This window comes from Sabethes cyaneus, chromosome 1 (genome assembly GCF_943734655.1).
Source record: "Sabethes cyaneus chromosome 1, idSabCyanKW18_F2, whole genome shotgun sequence".
Classification (NCBI taxonomy): domain Eukaryota; kingdom Metazoa; phylum Arthropoda; class Insecta; order Diptera; family Culicidae; genus Sabethes; species Sabethes cyaneus.
In genome coordinates this window covers 93,224,894-93,242,380 of record NC_071353.1, presented here as the reverse complement: position 1 = coordinate 93,242,380, position 17,487 = coordinate 93,224,894, and the positions used below count along the sequence as shown (strand labels likewise).

The window sequence follows — 17,487 nt, the reverse complement described above, 5'->3', positions numbered from 1 at the left end:
GAGTTGTCAAAATTTCTTCGGTAAATAACAAGATTTTTTCTTGAGCTGTTTTCTTTTCAGCAGCGTACCCCGCTTTAGACTAGTGCGCCAGCTATTTGTCGAATGAAGTCTTTGTGCGCGGATAAGGACGAATCAATGTACACTAGCGCCAGAAACAAGCTGTTGTCACTCCAAAACTAACTGCGATGTGATGACTTAAATGATCCATTGGCAACCCTGACTGTATACACAATTTTTGCAGCAACCAACTTCCGCTATGATACTAGCAGCGTTCGTTACTCAGACACCACCCGTATTTGCCATCGTTACCAGGAGATTCTGCGGTGGTCAAGTGCTTGCAAAGTTTTCACGTAAAACGCTGTTTTCTGGTTCTTTTGAGTTGCAGCAAGTGTGTCACTACGCTAAAAAAGTCATGGGTCTACCGCGCTGTTTTTTCGATATGACTGCTGATAATTCTCCCCTGGGGAGGATCGTAATTGAGGTAAGTCTAATTTTTGTCTTCGCATTTAATAACTGGTTTCGACTTCGAATCAATCCAGAGGTATCAAGCTACCATATCATAAATATTTTAAAATTGTATTTGGACTTGTGTAGTTTACTGTTGATTTATTGCATAAGTGTGCCGTGATCTAAAAACGTAGTTGCAAATATGACTAAAAATCGATAGTGTTCACATTAGATAAATAATTTTGAGGTTAGTTTTTCTCGCTTTTCAAAAATGTTCGTATTTCTTTTCCGATCGTCGATATATAGGGTATAGCTATCAATAGTACACACCAGAGCTGCCATAAATACAGATATTTGTGCATGCATAAATTTGGGACCCTACCGTTTTCTCCGGAGTATTTTATTTTCTTGATCTAATCTTTTAAATAACAAACAGTTTATGGAGTACTTTAAAATTCAGGGACCTTAGTAGAGCCAGAAATCACAGCAGCTGAAATAATTGATGGGTCTCAAATTTATGCATGCACAAATATCTGTATTTGTGGCAGCTCTGGTACACACTTCAGCTTGTTGGGTTCTTCTATAAATCTAGGTATTATGAATTTCCCACCCTTTCGTACGCGATGAATTATAACCGTCGCCAGAATGGTCGCAGGGGCAAATAACTTTTATTTTGTCAAGTAAATCAATAGCTTGCGTGCTAGACAAGCATAATATATACTTATAACTTACATACAGCCAAGCAAATTCTTTCTGCGACGATTTGAAGCTATCAAAAAAGTGATCAGCGCGTTTTGTTACCAAAGAAACGGGCAATAGGTATATAATTTAATATGCCTAACCTAACCGATAGCATTTTTAATATCATTATGCTTATTTTAGAGAGTCGCCATCTTAAACCGAAAATTCCAATCGAACAGAATCAGTTGTCAAAAGTAAGTCCAATCGAACAGGAGACTTGTCAAAACACCGATCAGAGAGCCTTAAAAAGAGTAACGACTAGAGAGCCTATTAAAGATAGAGAGACGCCATCTCAAATCAAGAACATTTTTTGAGTAGATTTTTCTAAATTTTTAGCAGCTTTTTATGAATTATCAAAGATAAAAGCTTCAGAGGAAGGTTCCTTGAGGATGTTATATGTAGCTTTGAGAAACTCGAAATCTTTAATTTAAATCGCTGGTTCTTCAAAGAATTGGCAATAACAGACAACAGCAGCATAACTATTTACCACCCCACTGTCACAAATATCACTCCCATACATTTTTCGTGTAGCCAACATCTCATCTAGCCCATAACAAACTTTACCTCGAACCAAATGTATTTGTGAGTAGCCCGCTCTAACTTCAGCCTCGGAAGAATGTGTTTTGGTAAGCGCTCGAACAAAGTTACTTTTTTCCTTTTTTGTTTTTGTGTCGAACGTGTAGGAAGCGTAAAAAGATGTTAGCCGCATCTTTACCCTTCAGTTTCATACGCCTGCTATTTACGGTACGACCATTATCTGTGGTAAAATTATCATGAAAAGGAATTACATATCCAGATTGTTATTTATTCCAAATGTCTGTTGATCACAGAATAATCTGTGCGTGCGGCAACACTGACATACGCAGCTGCATTGTTGCTAGATTATTTGTTTCAGATGGCGACTCTAAGGTTCTCTAGCTTATTTAATCTCTATATTTTGTTTTCCAATTGATGAATGTGATTAAAAACCAGGCGTATGAAACTGAAGGGTAAAAATACGGCTAACATCTTTTTACGCTTCCTACAACACGTTCGACACAAAAAGAAAAAAAGCAAAAAAGTAACTGTTCGAGCGCTTACCAATACACATTCATCCGAGGCTGAACTTAGAACGGGCTACTCACAATTCACAAATACATTTGGTCCGAGGCAAAGTTTGTTATGGGCTAGGTGAGATGTTGGCTAATACACGAAAAATGTATGGGAATGACATTTGTGACAGTGGGGTGTTAAAAACTGCCGCCGTGTCGCTACCTGCTGCGATGGTGAGAAAAACGAAAACAAACGTCAGATGCGGTACTTCAGTTGACCAGCAGCCACTGGTTTAATAACCCGATCAAATGAATATATCAAATTTATAACAGGATGAGTTCTAGATAGTAAGTATTTTATAACAAAGTCTCCTTTGCGTTTTGTTATAAACTTGGTCTCGTTAGCAGTTGAAATAACTAAAATTGTAACAAAATTTGTTCAAGGCATATCACAAATATATCAAATTATGATATAATTTTATCTAGTTTATATCCATATGAGTAACCAACATCAGTATTCTGTCTTGCTGTATACACTCAAGTACTTTTTTTCCACGGTTTAGTTTTTTGAGTATTAAGAACGGGGTAACTTAGAAACCATTAATTTATTTCTCAATATATTTGGGAGTAGTAGTAGACATTCCTCACGTAGATTGTAAATAGTTCCTTAGCTGCACCGTTTTCGAGTAATCGAAAAAAACAAACCGTGTAAAACAAGACTTGAGTGTAACCAAATTGTGACAAAGGTAGAAACATTTATTACAAAGTTGGATAGAAATATCAACTTGAGCAACAATTCTGTAAGATTTTTGCTAGAATCATCTGATCAGGAAGCTAGACGTCACATGTTCGAATCTCAACTGAAAGAGTCAAAGGATTTGTAGCACAATTGTCCCGTATTCTTACAGGCTACGAAGTCTGTCGTATAAGAACAGGTCAAAATTCCAATTCAGAATGTAGCACCTAGGCAATACTGTGCTTTGTAGTAAACAAAAAACACGCAAGTTTATTTTGCTTCTTTGTCTTGAATCAGCAGCAGCCACAAGCTTGATGCTTGTGAAGATGCAGAGGATTCCCTGGTCTTTATTAGCAACAAGTATTGGACTAACATTCCTGCCCATCCCACCAGGACCCGGATTCGGACGTGGCCGACGTCTGTATTGACCAGCACGCAGGGACCTGATAAGGTTGCACAAAAAGGAACAGTGCGCTGTCCTAAGCATGCTTTTTTCAGCCATCATTTTGTAATTTTCATCGGTCCTGGTCAATAACGGAGTAGCAGCACACGGGCGGAATCCTATGCTTGTGCCTATGCTTATGCTTGCTTATGCTAATCAGCAGCAGCCACAAGCTTGGTATGTGTAATGGTCGTCCGTGTCTGGGAAGCAAGACCATCGTACGGAAAATGTATTGAGAATTTTTACCTTGAAAGCTTTCGTTAATTTTCACTATTTAGCGATTGGCAAACAATCTTTTCAAGAAAGCCATACAACTGCTGCATCGTTTATGATCAAAATCCGTTTGAAATTGGAAGAGCTATCAGCGTTCAAAATCTTTCATTCTTTCGTGACGGTGGCTTAACTCCAAATTTTGGTTGACACCTATGACGTAGATGACGTAAGACGTGGTCCTACGTCAAAAATTTCGATATTCCTACCATGTTATCATGTTGCAATCAATCCTAAAATCCAAATAGTAACTTCGTTAGCTTGCATTTTGCCAGTTTATAACTTTGATATAGTGATCGGAATTAGAAGCAGGAAAAAAAATGATGTTCATGATTCCGATCAATTACTTTAATGGAATAAATTCCGCAAATTCAGCATCTTTTCAGCCAAATTTGATACAGAACGATTATATATGCTTGTATCTATTAGTTATCATAGAATACCGAAGAAGGTAATTATGTTTGTAAATGTTTTCACGCTGCTATGATCTTAGCAAATTTGATCGTGCGATTAGCACTTCGGCTAAGAAGATACATTTTGAGGGCGTTTTTTGCTTCTGCCTGTCGAATTTAATTTATTTTGAAGTGGCAATTTTTCAACAACTGACACATAAACACATAGCACAATAACTAAGCGTGCTCATTTACTACAGGTTTTGGCTCAATTTTCTAAAAATTGACCATTTAGGTTGAGTGATCGGAATTAGGAGCTGATCGCAATTATGTGCGGTCACGGTCACTATATTCCGCGTTATGGTCAACCGAGAATTAGTGTTCCGCCAAAATGGTATTCGGCGAAATGGTTTGTAATGATGGCGAATATTTAAATGCTATCCGCTTTATTTTATCAGGCTAAGCAATGGGGAAAGTTGTTTTCTACTTTAGTGTGAGGAAAATTTGTATATTAAAACACCCATGAACTCCCCAGAAACTTGCAAAACTCAGGATTGTGACAAAGGTCATCCGAGATTCACGATTTATGTACAACACAGTTTAATTTGTGGCAATACGAAGTTTGTCGGGTCAGCTAGTGTTGCATAAATAACATCCCATCGCCATGTTTCGCCGCCAACATCTCGTGTGTGCGAAAATGAGATAGCATGTCAGCACTGCGTTTCGCTCAACTGCCAGCAGTCTGATTTGAGCCCGCTGTCAAATTTTGAGCCCAGGACATGCTGTCGCTGACGTTCACTGCAGCTAGATATGCATCAGATGTCGATGGGGTGATAAATAACAATTCAGTGTCACAATACAATTATTGCGTACTAGCGTACTACTGGCACTTCAAATATAACGTTTGAGTGCGTTATTTTTGGTGATCAAAATTAACGATATTTTCGATACAAGGGCAATATTTTTCGAAACCTTTCGAACCAACACGATCCCGCGAACACAACGCATATTCGCAGTGAGTCAGGTAACACAGTAAAAAGTACTAATTTCCAGAATACTATTCTCCAGAAGAAACTAATCGCCAGAATACTATTTTGCAGAAAAAATAATATATTCCTGAAGATGAAATCCGCGAAATAACGGCCTAATTCTGCGCACCCCGTATTTCAATTAAAACTATCCAATTTCCGATGAATTTTTATCTTATTTACGCAAAATATGTATACATTTAGTTCTTAATTAGAGAATATTTCAATTTTTTTTTTGAAATATGCGATGCGCACAATTGGGAGCAAGGTGAAGGACTTTAACCTTCTTAGTTTTTCTGAAAATCTGGTTTTCGGATAAAATTTCTTTATAAATGACTATTAACGAATTCCCAAGAATCAGTTAAGTCGTAATGTAGTATCTTGGGAGTTATGGAATACAGTACCACCCTGCTAATCCGACAAATTCATAGCCGGATTAACGAATTTTGGCTCGATAATCCGGCAGTCAAACTAGCGTCAGTGGGGTTTTGAAATGTCGTGTTGTTTACATCCAGACGTAAACAACTCTGGAAATTGACGCAAATACGTAATAAACTTGTGTTGTACTAAGAAATACTCAATTTATTCTATAAAATACTTCTAAATTCTTGGTTAGCCTAGAAATAAGCGCAAGAACATTAAGCTTTTGAGAAGAGTGATGAAAAATGGAGCTCCTGGCAAAATTGAGCGCAGTTATAAGGAGCGCCATTTACTTACTTTACTTTAGTGGCAACGGTCCGTTACCGATCCTGCGCCGCACGAATTATAGTCCTCCAGTACCGTCGGTCCTGGGCTGCCGTTCTCCAATCCCCACGAACACCAGCTGAACGTGCATCGTCCTCGACAGCACACACCCACCGGGTGCGGGGTCTGCCTTGGAGTCTACGGCCTCTTCCTGGTTCTCTGCTGAAAATAGTTTTGGCTACTCTTTCATCGGGCATTCTGGCCACGTGTCCAGCCCACCGCAGCCTGCCACATTGCACTACCGTCACTATATCAGCATATTTGTATACTTGGTACAGCTCGTGATTCATGCGTCTGCGCCACACTCCATTTTCCTTTTTGCCACCAAGTATAGATCGCAGAATTTTACGCTCAAAAACCCCAAGCACTCGCTGATCAGCTTCCTTTAGCGTCCATGATTCGTGTCCGTAAAGGGCCACCGGGAGGATTAGTGTTCTGTAGAGCGCCAGTTTTGTGCGAATTTGCAAACTACGGGACTTCAGCTGGCTACGTAATCCGTAGAAAGCCCGATTCGCGGCTGCAACTCGTCGTTTCACTTCGCGGCTTACATCGTTGTCACATGTCACGAGTGTACCAAGGTATATAAATTCCTCCACTACTTCATATCGTTCCCCATCTAACTCCACCTCGGCACCAACACCACTTGAGCTCCCACGTTCCCTACCAGCAACCATGTACTTCGTTTTGGCGGTATTAATGGTAAGTCCCAATCTCGCAGCTTCCCTTTTAAAGGACCTAAAGGCCTCTTCTACTGCTCTACGGTTGATTCCGATGATATCGACGTCATCCGCAAAACCAAGAAGCATGTGAGATTTCGTGATGATAGTTCCATTCCTTTCCACGTTTGCTCTTCGTAATGCACCTTCCAAGGCAATGTTGAATAGCAGGTTAGAGAGTGCGTCCCCTTGCTTCAGTCCATCCAACGTCACGAAAGCAGCTGAGGTCTCACCCGCTATTCTAACGCATGATTTGGATCCATCCAGCGTCGCACGAATCAGCGTAACTAGTTTCGTCGGAAAACCATGTTCTAGCATTATCTGCCACAGCTCATTTCGTTTAACTGAATCGTACGCCGCTTTAAAGTCCACAAACAGATGGTGTGTCTGCAAGTTGTACTCCCGGAACTTGTCTAGCAACTGGCGCAGGGTAAACATCTGATCCGTCGTGGAGCGACCCTCACGAAAACCAGCTTGGTACTCGCCGACGAAGGACTCCGCTAACGGTCTCAGTCTGCAGAACAGGATACGGGAAAGCACCTTGTAGGCAGAATTGAGCAATGTAATTCCTCGATAGTTTTTACACTCCATTCGATGTCCCTTTTTGAAAATTGGGCAAATGAGGCCATCCAACCACTCCTCCGGCATTTGTTCTTCCTCCCAGATCCTGACAATGATCCGGTGGATTGCTTCGTACAGCCGCTCGCTCCCCGCTTTTAGAAGTTCAGCCGGGATACCGTCCTTCCCAGCAGCCTTACCGTTTTTCAGCTCACTGATTGCCTTCTTAACCTCCTCCTGTGTTGGTGGCTCCACAGCTTGACCATCGCTTACAATTTCTATCCTGTCCCTGCTGATCTCCTCATTTACCTCTCCATTCACTAGTGTCTGGAAGTGCTCCTTCCACCTGGCTGCTACCGCCGTTTTGTCGGTAAGCAGGTTGCCAGCACTATCATTGCACATCACAGGCATGGCAAAATTCCTGCTTCTCACCGTTTTATAGAAACTCCGTGTGTCGTTGCTGGCGTATCGCTCCTCTGCGCCGGCAAGCACGTGCTTCTCGTACTCGCGTTTCTTTAGACGATGGATTCTTTTTTCCGCAGCTCTAGTCTCTCTGTATCTCTCTCTGTTTTGACGCGTTGCCGCAGTGAGCATGCGACTCCTGGCCTGGTTCTTTTCGTCTGTCACTCACTGGCATTCGGCATCGAACCAGCTGTTACGCTGTCTTCCACGCGTCGTGCCTACCACCTCTCTCGCTGTTGTTTGGATGGCACCATGGATGTTCCTCCACAGCCCATTTATATCTTCTTCTTCTACCTGCTGTTCTGCGATTCGCTGGTGAAGCTTCCTGGCGTACTCCACTGCAACGCCGTCTGCCGTTAACCGCTGGATGTTGAAACGCAGCGTCCTTTCAGTGCGAGCTTTCGCCGTGTTCGACAGCCTTGCGCGAATCTTACTCACTACGAGATAGTGGTCAGAGTCGATATTTGGTCCACGAAAAGACCGTAGATCGATAACATCCGAAAAGTGTCGACCGTCAATCAAGACATGATCGATCTGAGAGCTAGAGTCTCCAGTTGGATGCCTCCAGGTTTGTTTCCGAATATTCAAACGTGGAAAGTAGGTGCTACAGATGGCCATCCCTCTGGCCGCGGCAAAATTTATGAGCCTCAGACCGTTATCATTGGTCGACAGATGCAGGCTATGTCTTCCAATAACTGGACGGATGAATTCCTCCCTCCCGATCTGCGCGTTTGCATCTCCGATGATGATTTTCACGTCGTGTTTTGGGCACTCTCCATAGGTCCTCTCAAGCTTGTCGTAAAACTCGTCTTTAGCATCATCGGATTTATCATTTGTCGGTGCGTATAAGTTGATTAGGCTATAGTTGAAGAATTTGCCCTTAATCCTCAACACGCATATACGGTCATCTACGGGCCTCCACCGGATAACTCGTTGCTTTTGTTTTCCCAACACTACGAAACCGACTCCATGTTCAGCTTTCTTACCGCCACTGTAGTAGATGTGGTACTTAAAAGAAGTGCCTGCAATATGGTCTACTGCACGGAACTCCCTTTCTCCGGAATTTGGCCACCGAACTTCCTGAATAGCAGCGATCTCCACTCCGAGTTGATGCAGCTCTCGAGCAAGCAAGCCAGCCCGTGCCGGTTCATGGAGAGTTCGGACATTCCAGGTACCAAGTTTCCAATCGTTATCCCTTAATCGTTTCCTTGTCCCTTGCCGTGTCCTATACCGATTGTTCCGTCCTGAATTTCTTTGTTCGTTGTTCGTGGTAATTGAGTTTTCGGTATACTACCTCACCGGGGTCGCGATACCTACATCCCGCTGATGGGTCTGCCATCTTAGGTATAGCTTGCGGGATACAGCATTTCATATTCAGCCGCCCGTTACGAGACAGACGCTGTGTGAGCCGCCCCTCACCTGGAGAACAGGCGCTCTAGTTCGCACCTCCTAGCTTAGCTGCTTCAGTAAGTACGTGAAGCATTTCCTGGTAAGGCCATCGACCGTCATCATTTGACTTAGATCTGCGTGGAGGCGCCAGGTGGGAGCTTGAGAGAGCCAGAGCTATGTTTGACGCTCCTTCCAGGTAACTCTCTCCATTTCATACCCGCCAGCGCCATTTACCCTTTCCATTTAGTTGGAATGAATAACATCTTGACTCAAATGAAGACCCCCAATAAAGGCAGTGTTCGGTTGAATGAAGCTAAGTACACTCAAGTCGCTTTTTACGCGCAGGATACGTCCCGCGTAAAAAAAAACCGCGGAAATTCCGAAAACCGCGTAAAAAACCGCGTAAATTCCGAAAATCGCATTAAAAAAAAAAATTTCGCGTAAAAAAAAACTTTGTGGATTTCAACATTACGCGAAAACCCCGATTTAATTCACCTAGTGGTGAAAGGAACCTTTGTTATACGGTCTTACTTGCTATTTGAGGTAGAAATCGACACGTCTTCGGAACATAATTCATCTATTGGTTATCGTTGCGTAGTGCGTTGATTTACATAAAATTTTTGAAAATTGAATAAGTTTACAAAATTTGAACAAAATAGGAACACTTTTAAATTTTGATAGATCCTTTGTTCATGAAATTGCCGAGTAAGGATAAGTAAGTTGTTATTAACCTGAGTAAGTGCAAATAAAAGTAAGTTGTAAGTGGAAATCTTATCCTTTTGCATATACGTTGTCTAGTAAAGGTCTAGTTCATAGGTTTTTGAACTATGCATAGTTTCCTGTAACGCCATTCTATTTGACTCACTTCAATAGAGTTTTCTTGAATAATTTTCATCAACTTTTATTAACTCACGCTGTTGTATTTTATACAACACGTGTAGGTTTTTCAACGCCATATTGTTATAAAGTTACAAATCGTTGTTTAACTAACGTATATTCTTCAACAAACTTATTGTGAGCAAAATATCCTAATTATTCAATGCATTAATAATTTAAATTGTTGGCACGGGGCAAGATGCCCACCTTAAGCTCACTATCAATATATCCGAAGAAATCTACAGCAAAGGGCTCAAAACCCTCGCTACGTTATCTTTTACAGTCTTTTCTATAACTTGTATGCATATTGGGTGCTAAAAGTTATAACGCATATCAAATATTCACGAGCAAAAATTCATCGATTTTTGGGAATTTTTCCAACCTGCGGGGCAAGATGACCACCCTTGCGGGGCAAGATGACCACCCTTGCGGGGCAAGATGGCCATCCTTTCCAAAAGCTATTAAACCTTCATTGTGTTTCACTTACTTATGTGTCCATGTCCGCCGGTCCGGCAGAACAAAGGGATGAAATCAGAGATCTCCACTGCTGACGGTTACCCGCCATGGCTTTTACCTGTCGCCAGGACAGGTTCTCGTCTACAGCCCGGATTGTGTTTCACGTATAATCTAAATAATAAATATTATGGATCCAAGCTGGTCATAAACTATTTTAAACATTATTTAAATAATTTGGAATATTTAGTTAACCATAAAAAAGTTGTTCATTGAATGTACGTATTCCTCTGTGGTCATAATTAGACAGAAATATGTTAAACAATGTATTTTTATCGAAAACAAATAAATATGCATGTTTATTCCGTTACAAATATTTTATGCAGCGATTGTTGCTGATTTAAGGTTATGGTTATGCAATTCAGGGTAGCAATCTTGGTCTATAAAGCGGTGCGCATTTTGCCCCGCGAGTAGATGTATTTTTTAAAAGCAATTTGTGGTAAATACATTATCCCTCCCATGGGTAGGTGGTTTGACGCGTACTTCGGCTAAACGACCTAAAAATCTTAGTTCCGCATGTAGAATGTAATATAGTTTAAGTTGGATATATGTGTAGTATGTAGTATTGCATAATTCACCTTTACCTGTAGCATGTGTCTCGTAAAGCGGAATGGAGCGAAATCGAACGGATTTGATTTTAAATTCAATCCGTTTGGGCCGAAGAACCGGGAGGGCTTACTCAGTTCCCTAGATGAATTGCTGGTATGCACAGAAATTTCTCTAGAAAACTGAAACCAAATCCTACCCACCATTCATGAGATTTTGACTTACTCATGAAAATTAAAATTTATCGCTAGTTAGAACGAACGAGTGTTCAAAAATGATGTGATGTCTTTATTTGCGTAATCGAGACATTTTCTATGAGATTGCCATAGAATTTGTGGCTGTTATGCGATTATGGACAGCACAGCACTGAAAAATATACACACACGTACATGTATACATGTGTATGCATGTATGAGTGTGCATGGGTGTATAGGTACGAATGAATATATGTTGAGTGTTCTATGATGAGTCGGAAATTCTTTTTATACCTATGCTGCCAAACTGCAATTATTAATGGGCAGGAAGTTATAGTCAGTAGCTGTGTTCCTGTGTCAGTTTCCTATGTTATTACTATTATTACTAATATTGCTATCGTTACTGTTACTGTCACCTCTATGGTATTGTTTTGGAGGTAATTAATTATAATTATTTTTTTTTTTTCTTATTTCCCTCCTTATTAGAATGATTTGCATGTCTTGTGACTAACCGCGTTAACGGTATTCAACTAACAACATAAAATGATCATGAATGACGCTGTTTGTCTCCCAAGGGCCCTCCTAATGCTGATGAGCCTCTGTCGGAGAGTCCATCAAGTCGAACGGTGGCAACTCACCGGCGGCCTGCTCCTCTCCATTCTTGCAGCTGTCGTCGCGGTCGGACTTAGTGGATCTCTCGAAAAGCTTTATAGCCTCGATATATATTTTGTTCTGTCCATTGCCCAATCCTGGCAGACTTCAACTGAAATTCCATTTCTAACTAAATCTTTTTAGAGTTAAAACTTCTTCAAGTAAAAACAGGTATTCGATTCTCTGGCTGATTCAAGCGATAGCGAAGGGCTGTCCTCAATATACCATCATTCCCACTTCCTAAAATGGGGTCATAGTACATAATATATGGCCATGGTATGAGGATTTTTTTTTTCGATTCAATACCATCCTCACAGAATTATCAACGTCGTTAACATCTTATTAAGTCTTGCTTCAGTGACAGCTTGCACTTAAGACTTAACACGGCATATATACATATCTCCAAGTGAAGTTCTTTTTGATCCACCTCATCCCTTCTAACAAAACTTTCCTGGAAGTTTCAGCTTGTTATCTTTGCTGCAAAAAGTATGGGGTTAAGGAGATGATTCCCCAAAGATTTTTGGTACAAAAATGTGCGTTTTGCTGGCTTCGAGGTACGGCAAAACTTTAGCTAGATATATTGTTAGAAAATGTCCAAATGGCAAATATTTTAACCCTCAATGGTGGACAGTACGTGAAGTTAAGACTAAAGCTGTGTGTCATGATTTCGGATTGCAACTATCGAGGTTTGAGAGCAACATTGACTCGAAGGTAGTTCGGTGGCCGGCCGTTCGGTCCGATGACCGTATATGGGTGTTGAGAATTAATGCAAATTCTTCAACTACAGCTTAATCAACGTATAGTCACCAACAAATCATAAATTCGATGATACTAGGGACGAATTGAGCCGCCCAGTTAGCTTCGAGGTACGATGCTGATCTAACAAGCCAGTTGTGTTCGAATCTCGGCTAGCCGGTTTTTGTTAGATAGAATCAGTAGGATCGTTGCACTGACCCCGTAATTTTCCTGTACTCTAACAGCCGGCTGCGAAGTCTGTCGATAAAGAAGGATAATGTCTAGTGACAGTTAATGCTCAAGACTTTGCTTTGCTTTGCTAGGGACGAATTCTATGACAGGTTCGAAAGGATTTATGGGGTGCGCCCGACTTGAAAATTCAAGACTTTAGCTCCCAGATCGATCCTGTTTAACGGTCAATACTTTTTGGAAGTCATCAATATACAGACTTTTCTTAGCGACTTTGACCGCTATCTCGTCGTAAGATCCACGCAAGGTTATCGAAATCAGCGAAGGCTCGCACTGAGAGGTTATTGCATTTCAACATCTAGCGGTTTACGGCATATGACGTTGCAGTGGAGTACTCCAGAAAGCTTGATCTACGAATCGCAGAACAGCAGGAAGAAAGGAAATAAGACGTAAGTAGGCCGTGGAAGATCCGCCATGGCGCCGACAACTACGAGGGAAGTGATAGATACGACGGCGACGTGGGGAAGACAATCACCCTTATTCTGCAAGTCACGTGACTCAATACGGACAATTGTCGCCACGGCGAGTCGAATTGAGTGCTGTCACCTAGGTGACAACCGTGTCACCTAGGTAACAACCCCGTGTCACCTAAGTGACAAACCGTGTCACCTAGGTGACAAAGCGAGTCACCTAGGTGACAATTGTCACCTCATTCGCGATGACTCCAAATTAGTTACGTCACTCGCCTCGCAGAATAAGGGTGAGTGTAACAGCTTGTTTGATGTCGAATGCCAGAAAATGACAGATGAGAAGAACCAGGTCAAGAGTCGCATGCTCACTGCGGATCACGTCTGAACAGAGAAACATGTAAGCTTTCTGCGTATTACGTAACCAGCTGAACCAGTCCCGGAGGTTGCCAACTCGCATAAACGCTAATTCTACAGAACGTTAATGCTCCCGGTAGCGGTAACCCGTAACCGGTAACGGACATGAATCATGGACACTGAAGGAAGATGATCAATGCTTGGGGCTTCTGAGTGTAAAATTCTGCAATTGGTGAAAACGCTGTAGATCGCGTGTAAATAACAGTCTGCATCCCGCTTTGTGCTCTTGATGTCTGCACCGTGAAGTGCGTGAGACCTGCCATTGCCGATTTCGAGCACTACAGCGAGTGAAGTCTGACAATTGTACGGCGCAAAACAAATAAAAAATTTACGGCAAACTGAAAGATAATCGAATCGCCACTAGACATGTAACAAGTTTTAATTCAACCGATCAATCTGCGTATATTTTACACGAAAATTGATTTGATTCCAAAGTTGATCAACAATATTGCCGGGTAAACAAAATTTCCCTGATTGAATTTCTAAATTCCCTGATATTCCCTGATCCAAAAATGAATTCCCTGATATTCCCTAATTTTCCAGGTTTTTCCAGGAAATCGACACCATGAAATTACAATTACAATAAATTTTCATAGTGACTAAAGTTCTTAGCGATAATGAAATAAAGAAAAACTGCTAGCCTGATTTTTAGTTAAGTCCTGTAAACAAAAATAAAGAAGCGAGAGTTTCCTTATATGGTAGTTTGGAATAACTCACGCGGTTTTTACGTTTATGGCAACAATAAAACCTATTCAAAAATCGGGCCAGAATGGTATTCTAAGAGCGTGGACATCCAGGTGTGATTTGTAATACAGTAGGATTTCGAATTAGCCAACAACGCCGTATCGCCTATGTTGCCAAAATCCAAACCGTGCCAAAATCGAGTCCCTTTTTTGAAATGAAAAAATTGAATGTAAATGCGTTGGAAATAGACTAAATATTATTAATCAACGATTGCAACTATTTTATCTTTAAAAAGTCCGCCTAGAACTATCTGTCCGGTGCAAATAAGTTTTTGGCAATCTGCGGTAAGACGTAGTTCTACGGCAATAAAAATTTGATTGTTCGAATATCATATAACCGCCAACTCCACGCGAAAAAGTCAACCATTGACATGCATTATAGAAGCATTTCAATTTCTGTGTAGCTCATCGAAATGGAACAACACAAAGCGAACTCCCCAATAAACTGCTTCCAAGTGACTTCTAAGTTTATTGTTTATTGTTTAACTTCAACTGATTACCTCTCATTGAAGCCGATGAATGGGAAAAGCCAATTTGAGTTGACACCATTGCAATCATTCTCAAATTGGCATAAAACCCATTTTTTTCACGCTCAGGAGTTACATAAATAATAATCACACAATACATTTTAAAATACAAAACAAAGTTACAATATCGTACTTAACCTAATATATCACAGTTCAAAATTCTATTTTTAAATTTGTCAGTTGAGAGTGTAAAGTCGAAGAGATGGTGAACACGATTAAAGGTACGGCACATTGCTTGAATTGGTTCGTTGTTTCCGTATAAGGTGCGATGAAATGCGAGTCGGAAGAAATCTCTGGCTCTAAGGTTTCGAGGCGCGATGTTAATGTTCAGTAAAGCGAGAATATCCGGCGCATCGATTTCCCACTTCAGCAATTTGGCGATGAAAATGGCTCTAGAAGCATTTCTTCTTTTAACCAGAGTGTCAACATTTAGCAGTTTACATCTGTCTTCGTAAGGTGGCAGATTTATCGGATCAGACCAAAGGAGAGACCTTAAGGCGTGTCTAATGAATCTGCGCTGCACGGCTTCAATTCTAGATATCCAGATTTGTGTGTACGGGCTCCACACTACAGAGGCTGTGTCAAGAATGGACCGTACTAACGAGAAGTAAAGGGCTCGCAAACAGTAAGGATCACGAAAGTCTTTAGCTAAGCGCATTATGAATCCCAAGTTGCGGTTTGCTTTCGCTATAATGCTGGAAAAGTGGTTCTGGAAAGTGAGCTTGGAGTCCAGTTCCACACCTAAATCTTTGATATTCGTCACACGTTCCAGAATAGATCCATTAATCCTGTATGTAAATAAGATTGGAGTTTTGCTTCTGGTAAAAGAGATGACTGAACATTTGGGCACGCTTATAGTGAGGTTGTTTCTATGACACCAATCAGCAAATCGGTTTACCAAATCTTGCAGCTGTTTGCAATCCTCCACTGATCTTATGTCAAGGTATATTTTTAGGTCGTCCGCATATAATAACTTGCATCCAGGTGGTATTACAAAGCACACGTCGTTAAAGTAAATAAGAAACAGTAATGGTCCCAAATTACTTCCTTGGGGCATTCCGGACATGTTGCAGAAGCTACTTGATTCGGTCGAACCAAGCTTTACAGAGAGATTACGATTCGTTAAGTAAGTTTGAAGCCAGCAGACGAAGTCATTTGATGCTCCTAATCGGCACAACTTCCGCAGCAGAATTTGATGGTCAATGCGATCGAAGGCAGCTTTAAGATCAGTATATACCGTATCAACCTGGGCAGCACATTCCATATGTCGGAGGCAAAAGGAACTGAACAGTAATAAATTTGTACTTATGGAGCGCTTTGGAAAAAATCCATGCTGTTCCATCGAAATGTATGATTTTACTTTGCTGAACAAAAGCTCACAGACAATGATCTCCAGCAATTTCGAACATGCACATAGGGATGTAATTCCACGGTAATTTTCTATGTTGCATTTATCACCTTTTTTAAACACCGGGAAAACATACGACCTTTTCCAGGACTCTGGGAACTTAATTTGTTGAAGGGACATGTTGCAGATCTTTAATAAGGGTGTACATAGTTCTCCAGCACATTTTTTTAAAACGATTGATGGTATACCATCCGGGCCAGCACTTAACGAATTTTTCAATTTCGAGGGACCAGTGTTAATGTCGGCTTCGCAGAAACGAACAGAACCAAGATCAAACAAATTTTCAGGAACGTTACGCATCGCATCGTCAACTTGAGCAGTAGAGGCAGTGGTTGAATTAAAAACACTGGAAAAGTGTCTCGCGAACAGGTCACAGGTAGTTTGTTGATTATCGGAAGTTAAATTTCCCAGAAACATGTTAGATAGTAGTCCAGTTTGTTTGCGCTTTTCATTAACGAAAGACCAAAATATTTTCGGGTTCTTTCTTAGATCGTCTTGCATACGCCTCACATAACAAGAATAAAGATGACGATTATAAGTCCGATACTCATTACTTATTTGGCAAAAATCATTCTTGGTCACGGGATTGCGCCTATTCGTATACTTTCTTAAAGCAGCAGATCGTTTCCGCTTCAAATGTCGTAGTCTGGAATTAGACCAGGGAGGTTTAGCACGAGGTCGCGGTGCCGGTACGTGAATACGAAATAAACTATTAAGTGTCGCGTCAAAATAGTCAACAGCCAAGTCCACATCAGCCAAATTGTCAAGTTCTGTCCAGTCCACGTTATGCAGTGATTCCTTTAAGGCAACAAAATCAGTATCTTAGTATCAGTAAGGATCGCACAGCGAAGTCACACTTGTATCGCACAGTGAAGTCACACTTGGTCTTCATAGTGAAGTCACACTTGGCCTTCACAGTGACAGTGTAATTGTTTTCATGTCCGCTTTGTGCGGTGTTTCAGAGAAGAAAAGACGCTGTCGTCAGTTCCATTGCCACTTACACTGCGTCTAGGAGCCAGTGAACTAATAATTATACCTCTGCATCCTTGCTATTCGCTGAGAACTGTGTGAATCACTCTTCGCACCCGCTGCAAGTTGAGGTGTTGGCCATCCCTGGTTCTCTGTGCTGCTAGGGAAAATTTTTTCAATAGAATTATCGCTCAATACATAGTAAATCATACTAAATATGTACTACTAGCAGATTTTAATTCCGTAACTTGCTCACGTGACACTGCAGGAGCAAATAACATAAGTCCAAATTTGAA

The 17,487-nt window shown here is 41.1% G+C and overlaps 1 protein-coding gene across 1 annotated transcript in view; it reads left to right on the top strand.

Moving 5' to 3' along the window:
* The first annotated feature begins 250 nt into the window (after nt 1–250).
* The window catches only part of LOC128733207 (peptidyl-prolyl cis-trans isomerase-like), a 37,923-nt gene continuing 20,686 nt past the window's right edge, over nt 251–17,487 (top strand). The window contains exon 1 of the mRNA XM_053826903.1: nt 251–481. Within this exon, the coding sequence (XP_053682878.1) occupies nt 257–481 (225 nt within the window). The 5' untranslated portion in view covers nt 251–256. The remainder of the gene's footprint in view (nt 482–17,487) is intronic.